General features: G+C 43.1%; 1 protein-coding gene across 1 annotated transcript in view; it reads right to left on the bottom strand.

The window, feature by feature from the left end:
* HEATR6 (HEAT repeat containing 6) overlaps positions 1 to 15,877 on the bottom strand; it is a 50,555-nt gene extending 34,678 nt beyond the window's left edge. Inside the window, exons 1-5 of the mRNA XM_068269349.1 lie at positions 15,471 to 15,877; positions 9,580 to 9,687; positions 6,421 to 6,561; positions 4,209 to 4,324; positions 2,495 to 2,609 (exon numbers count right to left, since the gene is read on the bottom strand). Coding sequence (XP_068125450.1) covers positions 2,495 to 2,609; positions 4,209 to 4,324; positions 6,421 to 6,561; positions 9,580 to 9,687; positions 15,471 to 15,731 — 741 coding nt within the window. The 5' untranslated portion in view covers positions 15,732 to 15,877. The remainder of the gene's footprint in view (positions 1 to 2,494; positions 2,610 to 4,208; positions 4,325 to 6,420; positions 6,562 to 9,579; positions 9,688 to 15,470) is intronic.
* Positions 15,878 to 16,312: the final 435 nt, after the last annotated feature.

Here is a 16,312-nt window from a genome sequence, read left to right as displayed (position 1 = left end):
AGCTCTGCTGGTTAATGGCGGCCTACATTTCTTTCTAAAAGTCTCTTCATACTGGTTAAAACCTAGCCAACCTAAAACTAAGCAAGGCAAATTCTAATAACAGTAAGGAAGAAAAGCGAATTATTTTACAGTGTATAGAAGCTTTGCTCTCCATACTTCTAAATTAAACTGATGGGTAGATATTCAGGTGTGACCATGTGACGCACAAAAGTTGGACGGACCAACAGATGCCAGACTGCATTTTCCTAATAACCCTTCTTCCCTGTTGGGTTTAATGATATTACACATCTAAAGTGATGGCAGTGGAAGTGTACTGCAAATCTGACAAGCCAGAGTCTGAATAAATCATATAGCAGGCAAACTTGATCACTTCCTCACAAAACAAAGAAGGTGTAATTATCTGCTCTGCTGTCTGCACAGGCAGACAGCTTTTTGACCATTTTGTAGCTCTGAGCGCTGCAGGTCCCTGGAAAGGAGACCTGTCTTCACTCTGCAACTTGCTGAGCTGCTGTTCTGGTGAGGAATTTGCATCCACTTTATTATCTGTATTGCTTTGTCCTGTCTATCTGTTAATAGCTCCTCTGGTGAGGTTTTGCTAAACTAGTCAGTTACTGTGGTATAATAGTACCCACTAGCTCCTCTGGTGAGGTTTTGCTAAACTAGTCAGTTACTGTGTTATAATAGTACCCACCAGCTCCTCTAGTGAGGTTTTGCTAAACTAGTCAGTTACTGTGTTATAATAGTGCCCACCAGCTCCTCTGGTGAGGTTCTGACAAACTAGTCAGTTACTGTGTTTACGATTGTCTTGTCGCCAGCGGCAGTCAGCAGGAAATCGTTCAGTCTGTTTGTCTGGATCGCATTCGCCTTAGCGGTAGTGGCGGTGGTTCCTTCTGTACTCTGTCTGGGAGTGTAGGCCAGAGCTGCGGTTGATACTGGTTACTCCTTCTGTCTGTCTTGTCTGGAACGAACGCTTGCTGTAGGCTCGGTGAGGTAACCGTTTAGCAAGCGTTCGCGTTATCTATTTATTTTCGTGTAACATTGGTTAGTTAGGGTTGGCGTGTTTTGTCTCTGTTGCGCTTTACGTGCGGAGACCGCGCCATTAGCGTGCTTTGTTGCTGTTGCGCTTTACGTGCGGAGACCGCGCCATTAGCGTGCTTTGTCGCTGTTGCGCTTTTCGCGCGGCGACTGCGCTTAGCGAGTGCGTTTGTTATTTTCCTTGGTGTTCTGATCATTGTTATTTGCTGTGCCTTTTTTGCTACACTTGTGCTCTGTCTTACTCGGTCTTGTGTCACTGTTGGCAATCGCCACTCTTGCGATTGTGTTCCCACTTGGTTTCCGCTGTTGTGTGTTCACAGTCGCCGGGTGGCGACTAGATTGGTGGACACACATACATTCTGTCTCTGTGCTCACTTTCTCTCTACAGGTGCATTGCACCATAGCTGGGTTCTGTATTTTATACGCTTGTGGAGGATTTCCGTAGTGTCAGCGCGCATCTTGTGCGCTGACCACGGAAATAATTCCGCAATCGTTACAGAAGGTAAAAATCAGAAATTAAGCTTGCTAAAGTCATTGCAATGTGCATAGTTGAGACATGGGGTTTATTAGCAAGCTAAAAAGAAACAGCACATTAAGAATACCTGAATGTAGAAGGGGCTATTATTGAATTTCTTCCTAAGCCCCTCTGCTAAACTGAAAACTGAAAAGCAAACAGACTAGAGCTGCGAGTTCAGCACTTTCCTGCCTACACAACCTGTAGTGCAGTGAATCCAGCCTGCTCTCCTTTCAGTCATGTGTGCACCCAATGTTTGTCTGAGGGAGCTAACACTGCTGTAAGGTGACAGGATAAAAACAGCAGCGATGCTGTCCTAGGCTCCCGCCAGAATGTAAAGTGCTAAGGGTGGGAGCATTTCGATAAGACATTGTCTTTATGCATTTTTATTTTGAAATTTACTTGCGTCATTGTTGTGTTGGTTCTCTGCATATAACATTTTCTGAAACACTTATGGTCGGTCCACACTTGCTTAAAAAACACTCCTTTGGGACATCTTTTAAGCTCTACTTAGCGCAGGAAGTTGATCCTAGTGTTAAAAATAGGATCCGCTTGCTGCATTGTGGTAAGCTGATTGGAGACTGTAAAATTGCTGCAAGAGGATACAAAACGGAAGGAACACAGCCACCTAGTAGATGCGCTTACCGTGTCCATTTTTCATCCACTCTAGTGTGAATCAGCCCTTACTCAGACAGAATACAGATCAGCAACTGCGAGTTTATTGCATGTGTGACTCAGACAAGACAAACAAAATAATCTGTACAACAGCCAAACGTAGCTAAAACATAGCAGCCCCAATATTCCTCACTCCAAGTTCCCTTTACAGCTTAATTCAAGGTAAGCATAAAAAAACACTAGTTTGTGGTATTGGTACATTAGGACTTAGGACCTAAATTCTCAATATAAGCAATTTCACTATTTAACCCAGATAGTCTTCTTACTTACCGTGCAGTTAGCAATCTCATCCACTATGATAGTTCTCGGGGCTTGGAGGACAGCAAGAAATATTTTAAAACAGGTCATCCTGTATGGTTCATCCAGGTAGGGTTGCCCAGGAACACTATGAAAAAAATCAAACTCAGTAACTTCAAAGTATGTATTTCTCTCAAAACACAGACTAGCACAGATTCTAAAACACTACAGAAAATATCTAGTTTTGGCTTCTACACACCAAACATGTGTATTTGTGTTTCTGCAACTGTATGCATTATTCTTATAGGGAAGACATATTGGCATTCTCACCAGTGTGTTTCTGGTGTTTGAAAGCCAGGCAAGAGTAAGGCTAGGTTCACAGAGGAATGTTGTGTTGCATTCCCTGTATAACAGGAATATAACGGAATGCAAAAACCGCACCACACGTTATGCGACCTTTAGGAGGCATACAATGAAGCATACAGTCATTGAAAAGTATGCTTCACTACCTCTGTTAATGCACGTGCTATGCAGTAACACACTGCATTCAGTGCATTGGAATACTGTAGTGCATTGGATCCCAGCGCACCACATGCACTGTGAAGATTCCATAGACTTACTACTGCGATGCGACTTTCTGCGTTGAGATGCACCCATAAAGTCACACCGCAATGTCCCACTGTGAACCTAGCCTTAGAGATGGTGAACCTTTAAAGGGAACCTGAACGGAGTAAAATTATTTAAAATAAACACATGATGTAGCTGCAAATGAATATTACATACTTACCTCGTCGTCAGTTCCTCTCAGAAGCTCCCCATTTTCTTCTTACAGTGACCCCTTCCAGTTCTGACTAGATCTAGTCAGACTTGTCTCTCCAGAAGCTGAAAGCCACAGGGCCTTTTTCTCAAGCGATATTACTGGTTAAAGCGGACCAAAACCAAACATTTTTTTTATTCAAAATATTTAGTTGCACCACTCTGACACATACAAAGGTAAATAAACACTCCAAGTCTATGAGCATTTCAGTACATGCTTTTCACCCTTCTCTCTTCATAACTAGGGTTATACAGGTGGCAGCCATTAGCAATTCTTCCTTTTCCAGACACCATCTATTCCACCAGTTTGCCGGATTCTGTCCCGGCAATATGAAAGGAAGGGAGGGGTTCCTCCAATAAATGTAAAATATTTTATGTGTCATCATGCAGCTGAAAAAAGGCTGCTATTTATTATTCTAATTTAGAAAATCGATATTATTTCTGAAATTTTGTATTTTTAATTTGGGTCCACTTTAACGGAGTGCTAGCCCGGAAGTGGTTACAGGGTCATCCAAGAAAATGGAGGAAAGGGAATTCCATTGATCACAGTGGACAAACAGGGACTGGAGAAAGATTGGTGAGCAGGCTATGTGGGACGCAAGTATGACTTGTGTATCTTTATGCTGACTATTATTTATCAGTTCAGGTTTGAATTAAGCTGGCCACAGCTGCCCGAAGGTATTATGGGTAATGCATTTCAAATATAGCTAAGTGCTGCAATCTAGTAACAGTTATAGAATTTAGACATTTTAGGGGTCATGCCAGACAAAAGCATAAGGGGAGATTCCCATGACACGGTGAGCACAACTTCATTGTATATTTGCTAATTTGACATTAGACGGACTTGAATAAAGAAAAAAAACATTGATATAACAGCAGAGAAATATATACAAAAAGAGATACTCCCTGGGCAGTAAGTGGTGTTGCTTACCAGAGGCACAGGTTGGCCATGCTGTGCACTGCAGCTCTCAGTAATTCAGGATCAGACTTGCTGGGATCACTAAGCTGCACAAGGATTCCATTAGGACCCAATAAATATGGAAGATACTGATTTAAAGAAATAAAAATAATTCTGTTTAATATCAATCCAAATATAGCTCTACTACAATGGCAAAACATGCATTAAGTTAAATTGCAGGGATTAAAGCCTAACTCCAGGCACATAGGCAATTTTCTCAGAAGTTCAGTTTGTGCCTAGCAGAGCTGCAGCCTAAACTATGTGAGGATAATGCATGGCAAGAAATATAAGTTGCCTCTCCCAAACAGCTGTTTCTCAAAGGATAGGCTTGTGCAGGTCTTCTTTCCTTTATAAATCAAGGATTCCTTTCACATGTATGAATGGTGTGTGAGCTCACATATGCAAAAAAAAAAAAAAAAAAAAAAAAAAAAAAAAAAAAAAAAAAAAGCATTTAACTCATTACACTCATCACCTTTACATGTGTGCAATAAGATGCATTTATTACTGCTTTTACTTTACTATTTTGAAAAAAAACAAACACACACTGGGGAGGTTGTGGGACGGGTAAATGCTTTACTACACAGAAAACATGGAGAAACTAGACACGAAATGATGTCAACAATCTGCAGTTGTAATTGCAGCGATGGCCACAATGACACAATCTGTTAGCATCAGCACAGAGGAGGTGGGCAGGGTCAGCTCTGTGTTTACAGGACAACACTGGCTGGTGGCCCCTATCAGCTCCTCCCTGGTTGTGATCTGATGCCCAAGTGCCCAATGTAGACACTTAGAGCCTAATGTAGACACTTTGCCCAGGGCTCCAAGTCCCCCCACCCCCAGGTCTCCCCTGTAGTGAATTGTGGTTATCAACCCCAGCAAGGCACCTTTAGAGTAAAAGGGACCACCCAATGCCACTCTTTTGGTGGTGAAGAAAGAACCACACTTCCCTAAGGGGGAGTCGGAGGAGAAGGTTGCGGGTCAGGAGGGCCCCATTTACTTTTTGCCAGACCCCCATTGTGGCCTAGAATTGATTCTGGTGTCAGTTGTTGAGTCAGAATGCATGGGTAAATATTTGTTACCAATGTGCATGAATTACCAGATTGTAGAATAGAATATCGTTAGGTTTACCAATATTCTACTATGTCCTTTTAACATTACTAGAATATCAGCAACTTTATCAATACTCTACTATCGCATACCCTTACCTAACTCTCACACTACCAATCCCCAGAACTGGATCATCCACAAAGTAACTAGGGCCTGGAGAGGGGTTAGGGGCCTGGTAGATCCTAGCCCCACCAAATCTTATTTAAAAAAAAACCCTGAGATTTTGAATCAGCATGATACCATTTATTGGTTAACTTAGAGGTAAATTAATAGCCAATAAATGGTATCATCCGGGTAAATTTTACCACTAAGTTAGGCAATAAATAGTATCATCCTGATTCAAAACTTCTTGCTTTTAATGATGCCTAACAGTACAAAACTCCACTGTTTCTAAAAAAAAAAAAAAAAGTCAGGAGATCATCAGCAGTGGTCAAAAACTGCTATCTTGCCTAGGGCCCCGTTACTGCTTAATCCTTTTCTGCCCCACCTAACACGAACTACCTAAGCCTAAACACTAACTCCCCCACCTAACACTATTCTTCGGCGCTATAGCTGCAATTTATCCGGTGCACAAATTACCTTCCCGGTGCCACGACAGATGCTACATTTGAAAGTCAGAGTTTGGCTATAGTATAGAGGCACTCCAACGCCCGCCATAGCCGCAATTTAACTGGCACACAAACCACACCACACCACACCATAGCTGTAAGTTCTATAGCAGCCTATGGCAGCACCCAAATTATCAGGCATGATCCGCGCCTTAATAACCGGATTTGCTGGATAGGCCTAATGAGGAGCCTTGCTCTTGCTAAGCTATGCTCCCAAGCAAAATGTATATTTAAACAAGAAAAAGCTTCAGGCATCAAATAAGAGCATGGTAAAAGGGAAGCTGTGTACAGACCTGAAGTTCTCAGAAGACTCTATAAACAGAGTCTCTAGCGTCTTATGATGTTGTAGGCAGATGCCCTACTTTTCTGATGTGCTTTTAGCATTTCTTTTTATATACAGTGTATTAACCCTTTTATCTTTTACACTGGGATACAAAGAGGAGCAATCTAGCAGGAAGAAAAGTGCTTACCTTCTGGCACTTATGTCCATTGCTGTAAACCAAAGCCGCTAATGCATGCAGAATCTCGACATGGGTCCAGGAGCTACAGTGTTTCAAAGCAGAGATTGAAAATCCAAGGAGAAAATCTAAATTCTGCTCATCGACAATAACCTGTCACCAAAGGCAAAAATAAAAGGTTACACAGGATCAAACAGATATGGATAGAAGGCGCTATAATTATACATCTGATAAAAGAGGCAATGTACTAAATAATGCATGTTAGTTGGAGCAGCAGATTGCTGTCTAACCATCTGTTATTTATAAGGCATGTTCTGCATAAAACTGCTTTACAACATAATGAATATGCTAGCTAGCTTCTATTTACTCAGCAAGAGAGCAGTTCCGGGAGTCAGTGCCATGATAAACAATGCTGGCCATACACGAAGGGATCTTTAACACAAGCAATCGACTGAACAATTCAGTCATACTAATAGTCAGATTGTACTGGATCAAGTGAACCTATAAAGCCTCGTACCCATGAGGCGATATTTGCGGCAATGTTACCCGACATCAGGGAACATTAACATAATCATGGTAAACTATGTAACCGCCCCTCCCCCTCCCCCCCCACCGATCATGCATCTTTAAGCGACAGACACGGTGGATCGGGAGATTAAGATCCCCGACAACTCCATGCAAAGTACCGCTTTCTTTCCGTTTGCGCTCCTCGTGTAGTCGCATGACCTCGTAAGCAGGAAGGGGTGTCACTTAAAGACCGTCGTCAAAGGGACATCGCAGGACCCGTCGGGTGCAGAGTACGTAGCTTAAGTCAAATAATCATTCTGTTAAATGACTGCTATTTTCCAACTTGTTCACATGACTGTCCCCATAAAATTCACCATCATATTATTAAATCAGTAGTTTTGCATAGCAATCTGATTCTATAAAAGGAAGGCAAACTTCAAGCAAACCTGAAGTGAAAATAAACTTATGCTATAATAAATTGTATGTGTAGTACAGTTAAAGGAATACTATCGATTCACATATTTTTTTCCATTGACACAGGAATTGTTTGGGAAGTGCTGCTAAGTACTGGTGTATACATTTTAGTAGCAACTTTGTTTACTGTTAGCAAAATACTTTCAATCTTACTGAAACTGATGGCTGACTGAGCCATGAGGAGAGGGGAAATTCCCCTCACACTTGATCAGTTAACTCTATGTGTAGCTCTGTGTGTGACAGAGAGAGACAGGACACAGGAGCTGCAGCTGTTGGGAGCTCTGTTTCTGACTGAATGAAGAGAGCAGTGGAAATTTAGCTAATTGTTACAGCTTTTCATACTGTTTTTGCTTTCAGAGTTTGATATGTTTGATATTTGCTTTCTGTAGTCTGATATGCAACTCTGGCTGTGCATTGAAGCAGACACCCCTTCTGCAATTGATTTGTCCCAATATAGCTAAATCCTACCCTCAATAAAATTACAGTTTTTGCCGCTGATATTTAACATGAAAAAGTACAGCTACTGTAGTTCTGCGCATGCGCAGTACAGCCCGGCGGACGGCCGATGACGTCAGCGCGCCGGCGTGGGACGCAGAAGTCCCAGGAAATGGAGCGCAGAAGAGCCCGACCTGGCAGCCGGCCTGGCCAGGTCGGGTGCCGGAGACCACCGGGAGCCTGCGGAGCGGCGGCGAGGGCACCTCCTGCCTGCCACGGGCTGGAGGAAGCCCCAGGTAAGTGGAAATTTATTTTTATTTTTTTAATCCCCTCCCTGAACCTTCCCTTTAAATAAAAGTGAATTTTGGTGTAATTTACTATTTGGCCACAAGATGTCATCATTTCCGATTCACATACGTAAGTGCAACGACGGGAGTGTGCGTCGGCCGAACACATCGCTGAAGACTTATATACACAGCCCTGGTTCTTCAAGTGAAGTTTTGCCGGGCTGTGAATACACTGCACAAGATGCAGTAAGTAGTTAAAATTGCAACTGTGACAGTATGAAGCAATGTATTAAAAAAAAAAAAAAAAATCTATACAACTGAAAATAAAAATGAGACTTTTCTTTGCTACTAATGTTCTATTAATTATCTGTACTACACAAACAATTCTTTATATCACACTTTTGTTGCTTTAAAGAGTAACATTACAGAAAGATGATAACAGTGGAAAAAAAAAATCAATATATTACAAAATGAGAAGTTACAAAAATAGTAGATAGATCAGGTAATGCTCAATATTCGCTATATAATGCATTCATGTTGTTTGATCCACCGTGAACCCGGAGGTCATCATCTCTATTTCTGGCAGAGAAGAAAAAAAAGCAAACAGACAGCAACAACTGTATCAAGTATCTATAAACACCCACTAACAATGTGCTAAATTAAAGGGCAATGGCCCTGACATCACACTATGGGAGGGGTTCCACCACAATATCAGTTATACCTGCTCCACAGCGGTGACATGGTATACCATCTACACCAGGGAAAGTAAATCAACCACAGCCTCATGAACTTTCTACTGTTATGTTTTCTCCTAAAGCCACCTCCAAGCATTGTTTATGAAGAGAACTCAGTCTCTCCTAAGAACTGGCTATAGCACTGGTTGGATTCATCTCTTCATCTCTAATCACAAGTTGTAATATGATCTCTGCTCTGTGTCACGACTGCCATGGCAGATATGCTCATTTGAAAGCACTGGATGCTAACAATGTGTCTGCTTCCATGAATCAGGAAGTAGAATCAGTGCGGATTTATTTTAGGATTCGTAACAGCTGTAACAAAGAAATGTTTTTTGTTTAAAGATTATTATGGTGTTGCGTATCTTTTGAAGCAGATCGGACATTCTGAGTTCAGGTCCACTTTAACTTTATTTTCCTGAATAGTTTTCACCTTTTCTCTGCTCAGCCCAGGCTGGAGATAAATACAGAACATCTCAGTTTTACTGCATGCTGTAATCTTTGTGACTTTACATTTATCGAGTTATTTACCTCACTGGTCATTAGTTTTAGTTTCCCATGCAGCAACAGCCTTAGTGAATTGACATTTCAAAAACTGTGTAAAATCAGCTGGTTTCTTCTTTACCAAATGCAATCATGCTTTGTGAAATGAGGACAATGTAGTGTGTTACTGTGCCAGACACCATGAATTTAAAAAATGCTTTAACATTAAATAATGCTTCAGTGTTTCTTACCTGAAGTCTGTTAAGCAAGTAGTGAATAAGCTGACAAACTTTACTGACAAGGTGTTCTTGGTTGAGCTGAACAAGACGACACGCTTGAACAAGTAAGGCACAAACCTCCTGGGAAAAAAAAATATTAAAGCTGAAGGCCAGACAAAAATACAAAGATTCATAAACTCTAGTGTCAACACGGGCATATTACTACATCATTAATGACCTGTCATGCTAAATGACTGACACAAGTTAATGTTATTGCTCAGCAGCTACTAGTCATCATTTCCGCCATTTCTCCATGGAACAAAGATGTGCCTGTGAGGAAATTGTTCCTAATAGTGTCAACAAAGACAATTACTGGCAATTGTTAGGACTGATTCACACTTTGCTTCGTTAGCGCTTTGCTGATTGCCGGCGATCAGCAAAGCGCTGCTTCTAATGTATCCCTATGGATACAGTCACACCACGGTGTTTGCGATTTCAATCAATCGCAAACGCGCAGTCAGCGTCTTTTGGGCGATTGCGCTGCCATTCTCGTTCTATTGACGGGAATCACAAGTGCAAATCACACCAAAATTGCAAGATTTTGGTGCCAAATCGCGAAACTAACGCAATCGCGGGGCAAGTGCCGAGTGAGAACTAGCCCTTACAGCCAACGTGATTCATTGAGCAACAGTACATATGATAGCTGGAAGCTGGTAGTCAGAAAGATGACCAAAGAATCAGCTTCAATGATATAGAACCAAAGATAACAAAAGGTGGCCAAACAACTGTCAATCTGCCACCAAATCAACCATCAGATATATCCCTCTTTGATCGAATCAAATCCTATTGCCTGCTCACTCACTGCAGACAGATTTCCAATAGATCTAGCATGAAATATATTGGAAATCAACCTAGAGCCAGCGTAACCTGCAGGTCTGCCCCCTTCCCAGGGCCCGTGGTGAGTGTTGCATACTCACCTGTCCCACGGCACGAATCCTTGCCTCCTCCAGTGTCAGGCATCTTTATGATTTACACCACAAGCAACTGTACTCTGTGACACCAGTGCATGTAGTGATGACAATTCAAAAAGATGCCTAAAACAGGATGAGACCAGGAGCTGCGCTTGCGTGACAGATGAGCATTCAACACTCGCCATGTGGGGGAGATGGGGGACACATACACTGGGAGTCCGTCAGTCCTGAAGAAATCCGCCGTACTACCCATTGAGCCCTTGTGAATGAGATTTTCTAGAATGCCCAATCAATCCTTTTGAATTATTTCGGAAATCGTAACAATCAATTTGGTGGACATGTCGCTGCATCGATATCTGCCAGATATTATCATTATGATCAAATTGGCTTAATATTGATGCCAAAAAACAAGTAATGTATGGAGACCCAAAGTCACCTCTCCAGACTGTCAGGGAGAAGGTTCTTCTATTTGTTAGCATTACAAAAAGGTATTGAAAAACCTTGTGGCATATAAGATGAGCTGAGACACACTCATTAATGCCCTAAATGCATGGAACAATTGAATGGTTGTTAAGATAGTTACCCTATTAATTCCCTGTGCTTGCAGCCAATCATTCCAGTGTACAAATCCCAGTATTAATCTCTGTCAAATCTAGCAACTCCAAGGGTAGACCTCTCAATTATCAAATGATCAGATCATACAATAAGCTCACTGTTATGGTGCTTTAACTCCACACTTCAGCCTATTAGGCGAAAACTATCATTTTCAGGAAATTGGATTGCAGGCTGTATTGTGGATGGTCTTAAAGGAAACCTGATGCTAGGTTCACACAATACAATTTTCTGAAAGATTTACCTGCCAGATCGATTTTTTCCAGCATGTCCAAACTAAATTTCGATTGATTTTCTAATCGATTTCCATAAAATGAACGGAAATTGATCCAAAAATGGATCGAAATTCAGATCGGACATGCTGGAAAAAAAAAATCGATCTGGCAGATAAATCTGCCAGAAAATTGTATCATGTTTACCTAAGAAGTGTTTATACTTGCCCGTGGCTTCCTTCATTCGCCTTAAAGTGAACCAGAGACGAAGCACCCTCATGTATTTTACCATATATATCAGTGGGAACATTGGAGAAAACACCTACCCTGCTCTCAGTTTCATTCTTCACTGTTCAGCTTGCTTCTTAACAGCCTTGATAAAATCCCTGACTGAGCATTCAGTCTGGCTTTGCTATAATGACTCAGCTATAATGATTCCTGAGCAGAGCCACAAGGGGGCAGGCTTGGGCTTGAAAAGACACCAGAGAACACAGACTATAACGATTCTATAATGATTCCTGAGCAGAGCCAGACTGAATGCTCAGTCTGGGATTTTATCAGGGCTGATAAGAAGCAAGCTGTGCAGTGAAGAATGAAACAGAGCAGGGTAGGTGTTTTCTCTAATGTCCCCACTGATATATATGGTAAAATACTTGAGGTTGCTTCGTCTCTGGTTCACTTTAAGACCGTTGGCTCCCTTACTGCCGTCCTAGGACGTTCTGATTCTCCCCTGGCCGGTCCGGTCTTTCAATCTAGTCGCCACTAGTCCCGCTGCACATTGAGCGGGCCGGCTGCGCATGTGCAGTTTGCCCCAGCTGGGAGGAAGAGGCCGGGCCGGCCAACAGTGGATCTGACTGTCGAAGGAGGACGGCAAAGGAGCCACAAATTTAAAGGGGGCTGAAGGAAGCCCCAGGTAAGTATCAATGTTTTTTTGTCTCAGATACACTTTAAGGAGGAGGAAAGAGTTAAAATCTGAATACTTCCCTCCCACATCATCTTCTAGCCCTCTATTGCTGCCCAGGACCCTCTCCTTTATTGTACTGGGCATATGCAGACCTTACTCACCCATGTCATCAGATTTATGTAGACCACGTGTCAAACTCTGGCCTGTGGGCCAAATTTAGCCCGCAGAGCCATAAAAATTGGCCCGCTCGTGCTTTTATGATTTACATTGATTTTGGCCCGCGGCCACATTCTCAGCTCCGCCCCCTCCCGTCCCTGATCTGCTCTTCTGGTGGCTGGCTCTGCACCTCTGCCCTGCCTCCTCGTATGAGTAATAGAGCGTGGCTACGCTCTATCACTCCTTTGCTCCACCTCTCAAGGAAGGAAGGCTTATCTCTTCCTCCTCTGCCTGCTAACCTGCCCCCTCTCCTTTACCTCATGGAGTCGGCGGCCCGTCCTGCACCGAAGTCTGCTCCCTTCATTCTGTTCACTACATGCCCGGCCCCCGGCATGCAGCACAGGAATCACCTGTGAAGCAAAGACACCAGAGCGGCTCCCTCGGTAACGTTGCATATACAGGATACGCAACGTTACCGAGGGAGCCGCTCTGGTGTCTTCGCGTCACAGGTGATTCCTGTGCTGCACGCCGGGGGCTGGGCATGTAATGAACAGGATGAAGGGAGCAGACTTCGGTGCAGGACGGGCCGCCGACTCCATGATGTAGAGGAGTGGCGGCAAGGGAAGGAGGGGGAGGATAAGGCTGGCTACCTACTTGGGGCACCTACTTACCTAGCTAACCTATACTGAGGCCACTTACCTAGCTAACCTATAGTGGGGGCACCAACCTAGCTAACCTATAGTGAGGGCACCTACCTAGCTAACCTATAGTGGGGACACCTACCTATCTAGCTTATACTGTGCACCTATGTAGCTAACCTATACTGGGGAAACCTACTTAGCTAAGCTATACTGGAGGCACCTCCCTAGCTAACCTATATTGGGGGACAACTATAATGGCTACCTATACTGGAGGCATCTACCTGGCTAACCTATACTGGTTGCACCTATGCCTGATTAACCTACACTGGGGGCACCTACCTAGCTAACCTATTCTGGGGGACAACTAATGGCTACTTATACTGGAGGCATCTACCTGGCTAACCTATACTGGTTGCACCTATGCCTGATTAACCTACACTGGGGGCACCTACCTAGCTAACCTATTCTGGGGGACAACTAATGGCTACTTATACTGGAGGCATCTACCTGGCTAACCTATACTGGTTGCTCCTATGCCTGACTAACCTATCCTGGGGGCACCTACCTATACTGGGGCACCTATGCCTAGCTAACCTATAGTGGGGGAACCTACCTGGCTAACATATACTGGGTGCACCTATGCCTGTCTACCTATAATGAGGTCACTTACGTAGCTAACCTAAACTGGGTGCACCTACGTTTTGCTACCTATACTGGGGGCACCTATATCTGGCTACCTGCCTTCCTATACCAAGGATGTTTTTTTTGTTGTTGTTGCGGTGCAAATTGTCAGGTGTTGTGCGATCATTCTAAATGGGGAAGGGGGGGTTGGGAGGAGTCATAAATATGACTGTTGGCCCTCTACCTGCTTTACGTTTTTCATTTCAGCCCTCCGTCTTTTTGAGTTTGACACCCCTGAGTAGACTGAGCGCTTTGTCCCTTTTTAAAAAATTTTTTTTTTTACTTAGAGGCATAACAATATTGGTATCATATTGGCAGGTTTGTTTACTTAACCCACATTGACCCGAGACTGTAAGGTAGGAATCACACTTGCAGGGCAATAAAACATATTTTGACCCATACATCAGGCGTGTTGGTAGGTGGAGAAATGTGTACATTTCTTACAGCAGCAAAATAAATTAGAAGCAAAGCTGCGCATAAAGCTCAGCCAAAAAAGCAAGCTGGTAGTTTTTAAAATGCAAACACAAAACCATGTACACTGTAAACAGCAGGGGTAAGGCTCATTGGATTACACAGAAAACTGCATTTTTTGCAGTTATCGTATTCAAATTGTTTAGGTATAAAGCCTTACTTGTACACACGCAAGATGCTTCTCAGCTGAGACAAGCGATCTGAACTTGCGGATCATTTCAGCCGAGCACACAATCTGCCAATTGTTCTACTACTCACCACTTGCTTTGTGCCATCGGCCTTCCTCTCCCCTCCATAGCAACAGAAGGCATCAATAGCCTACTGGCTAGCAAAGTGTTTGTACTGAGCTTGGCACTGGACTGTTGCCCAAAGGCAACAGTAATCATGCATGAATATGCCCTCTGCATAATGGTGACTTCAGATTGAATTGTTCAAATAAACTTTGCGAAGTGTTGAGCTGTCAGTGTTAAAGAACACCTGAAGTGAAAGGGATGAGGCTGCCATATTTATTTCCATTGAAAAACAATACCAGTTGCCTGGCACCCCTGCTGTTCTTTCTGGCATTAGTTGTGTCTGAATCACACACCTGAAGCAAGCAGGTAGCTAATCCAGTCAGATTTCAGTCAGAAACATCAGATCTGCATGCTTGTTTAGGGTCTACGGCAAAGAGCTAGTTCACACTGGCCTTAAAAACGATCCTTTTAGTGGACCATAACTGACCAGACCCTAAAGGATGTGAACAGATGGTATGTTAATCGATAGGATCAGGATCTAATCACATTGGAACTGATCAATTTGGCCTGCTCCACTGAACAACCCCCAAGTTTGGGCAGGGAGCGATTCCAGATCAACAGCATGGAGGGACATGGATCAAAACTGATGCCCACTGACAGATCAGTTTTTTATCTGCGCAGTTTGCATCGGCCCTAATGACTGAGGATAAGCAGGACAGCCAGGCAATGTGCAGCTTTTAAAAGAAATAAACAATGGCAGTCTCCCTCCATACACCTCTCACTTCAGATGTTCTTTAAATAAATGCATGTAAATGAAAAATATCAACAACAATAAGGCTCACATATGTATGTCAATTTATTCCAACTCATACAGATATCCAACCCTTCACTTGTGATTGTGGAACCACAGTCAGCAGATGAAGAGATGAGTTGCATAGTATTATAACTTGTGATGACATAAGCTTCATTCACTATTTATTTGTATGACAATACTACATTAGTCGCATATCTGAGTGGGCTGAGCAGGCAGTACAGGGGCGCACCTCCTCTCGGATCCCCGGCTCCCCTTTGCTGTAGTCTTGGGAGATAAGCAGATCCAGCAGTAAGTTGATCTCGGTCCGGAAGCACTCGGTATCTGAGGGTTGCAAGCTGTACAGCTTCTTCAGGTGCCGGTGAAAGTCCCGGACAGCGCTGTGCTCCGCGTACGGCTCCATCCCTCCGCCGAGTGCAGCAGCTGAATGGAGCAGAGCACCCGGCGCCCGTCTGCCATGTGACAATTGTCCAACGCCTTCCTGAGACGCCATCTTCCTGAATGGCAGCGAGTTGTCAAGGCTACCACGGTCACTTCCGAGATCAGGAAGACAGACGCGTAGAACGACATCAGTGTGCGCGTATGAATCATAAGCCTGCGGGGGAATAAAGGAGGAACTCCACGTAGTAGAGCAGTAATACGGTTATGGCCAGGCTGGGAGCCACTAGCATTTTGTTAGAATTTTTTTTTAATAGTCTGAGCCAAATTGTAATATGGGTGTCCTCATCTTCTCTCCTGTCTGAATCTGACTTCTACTTACACAACTTCTAAATGGACGAAGTAAAAGCTACCTGGAGATAGTGAACTAAACCATTCATGACAATTCTCAATGATAGTGTAGTGTACTCTCGCTGTACATACACAGTATATTATGCTGGCTATCAAATTATGAATGAAATTAACCTGTAGGCCCCAACTGTCCCCAAATCACTTTTTTTTTCTTTTGTAACCTCTTTTCAGACTGATGTACAAATCTACGTAAATATAAGGAATTTTACTATTGAAAAAATATGTTCAATTGTCTTTACTTTATTCCCATCCAAAAAGTAACTGTAGTGAAAATAACGGAATGAA

The sequence above is a fragment of the Hyperolius riggenbachi genome, chromosome 2, assembly GCF_040937935.1.
Source record: "Hyperolius riggenbachi isolate aHypRig1 chromosome 2, aHypRig1.pri, whole genome shotgun sequence".
In the NCBI taxonomy this organism is placed as follows: Eukaryota; Metazoa; Chordata; class Amphibia; order Anura; family Hyperoliidae; genus Hyperolius; species Hyperolius riggenbachi.
This window is presented reverse-complemented; position numbering and strand designations above follow the sequence as displayed.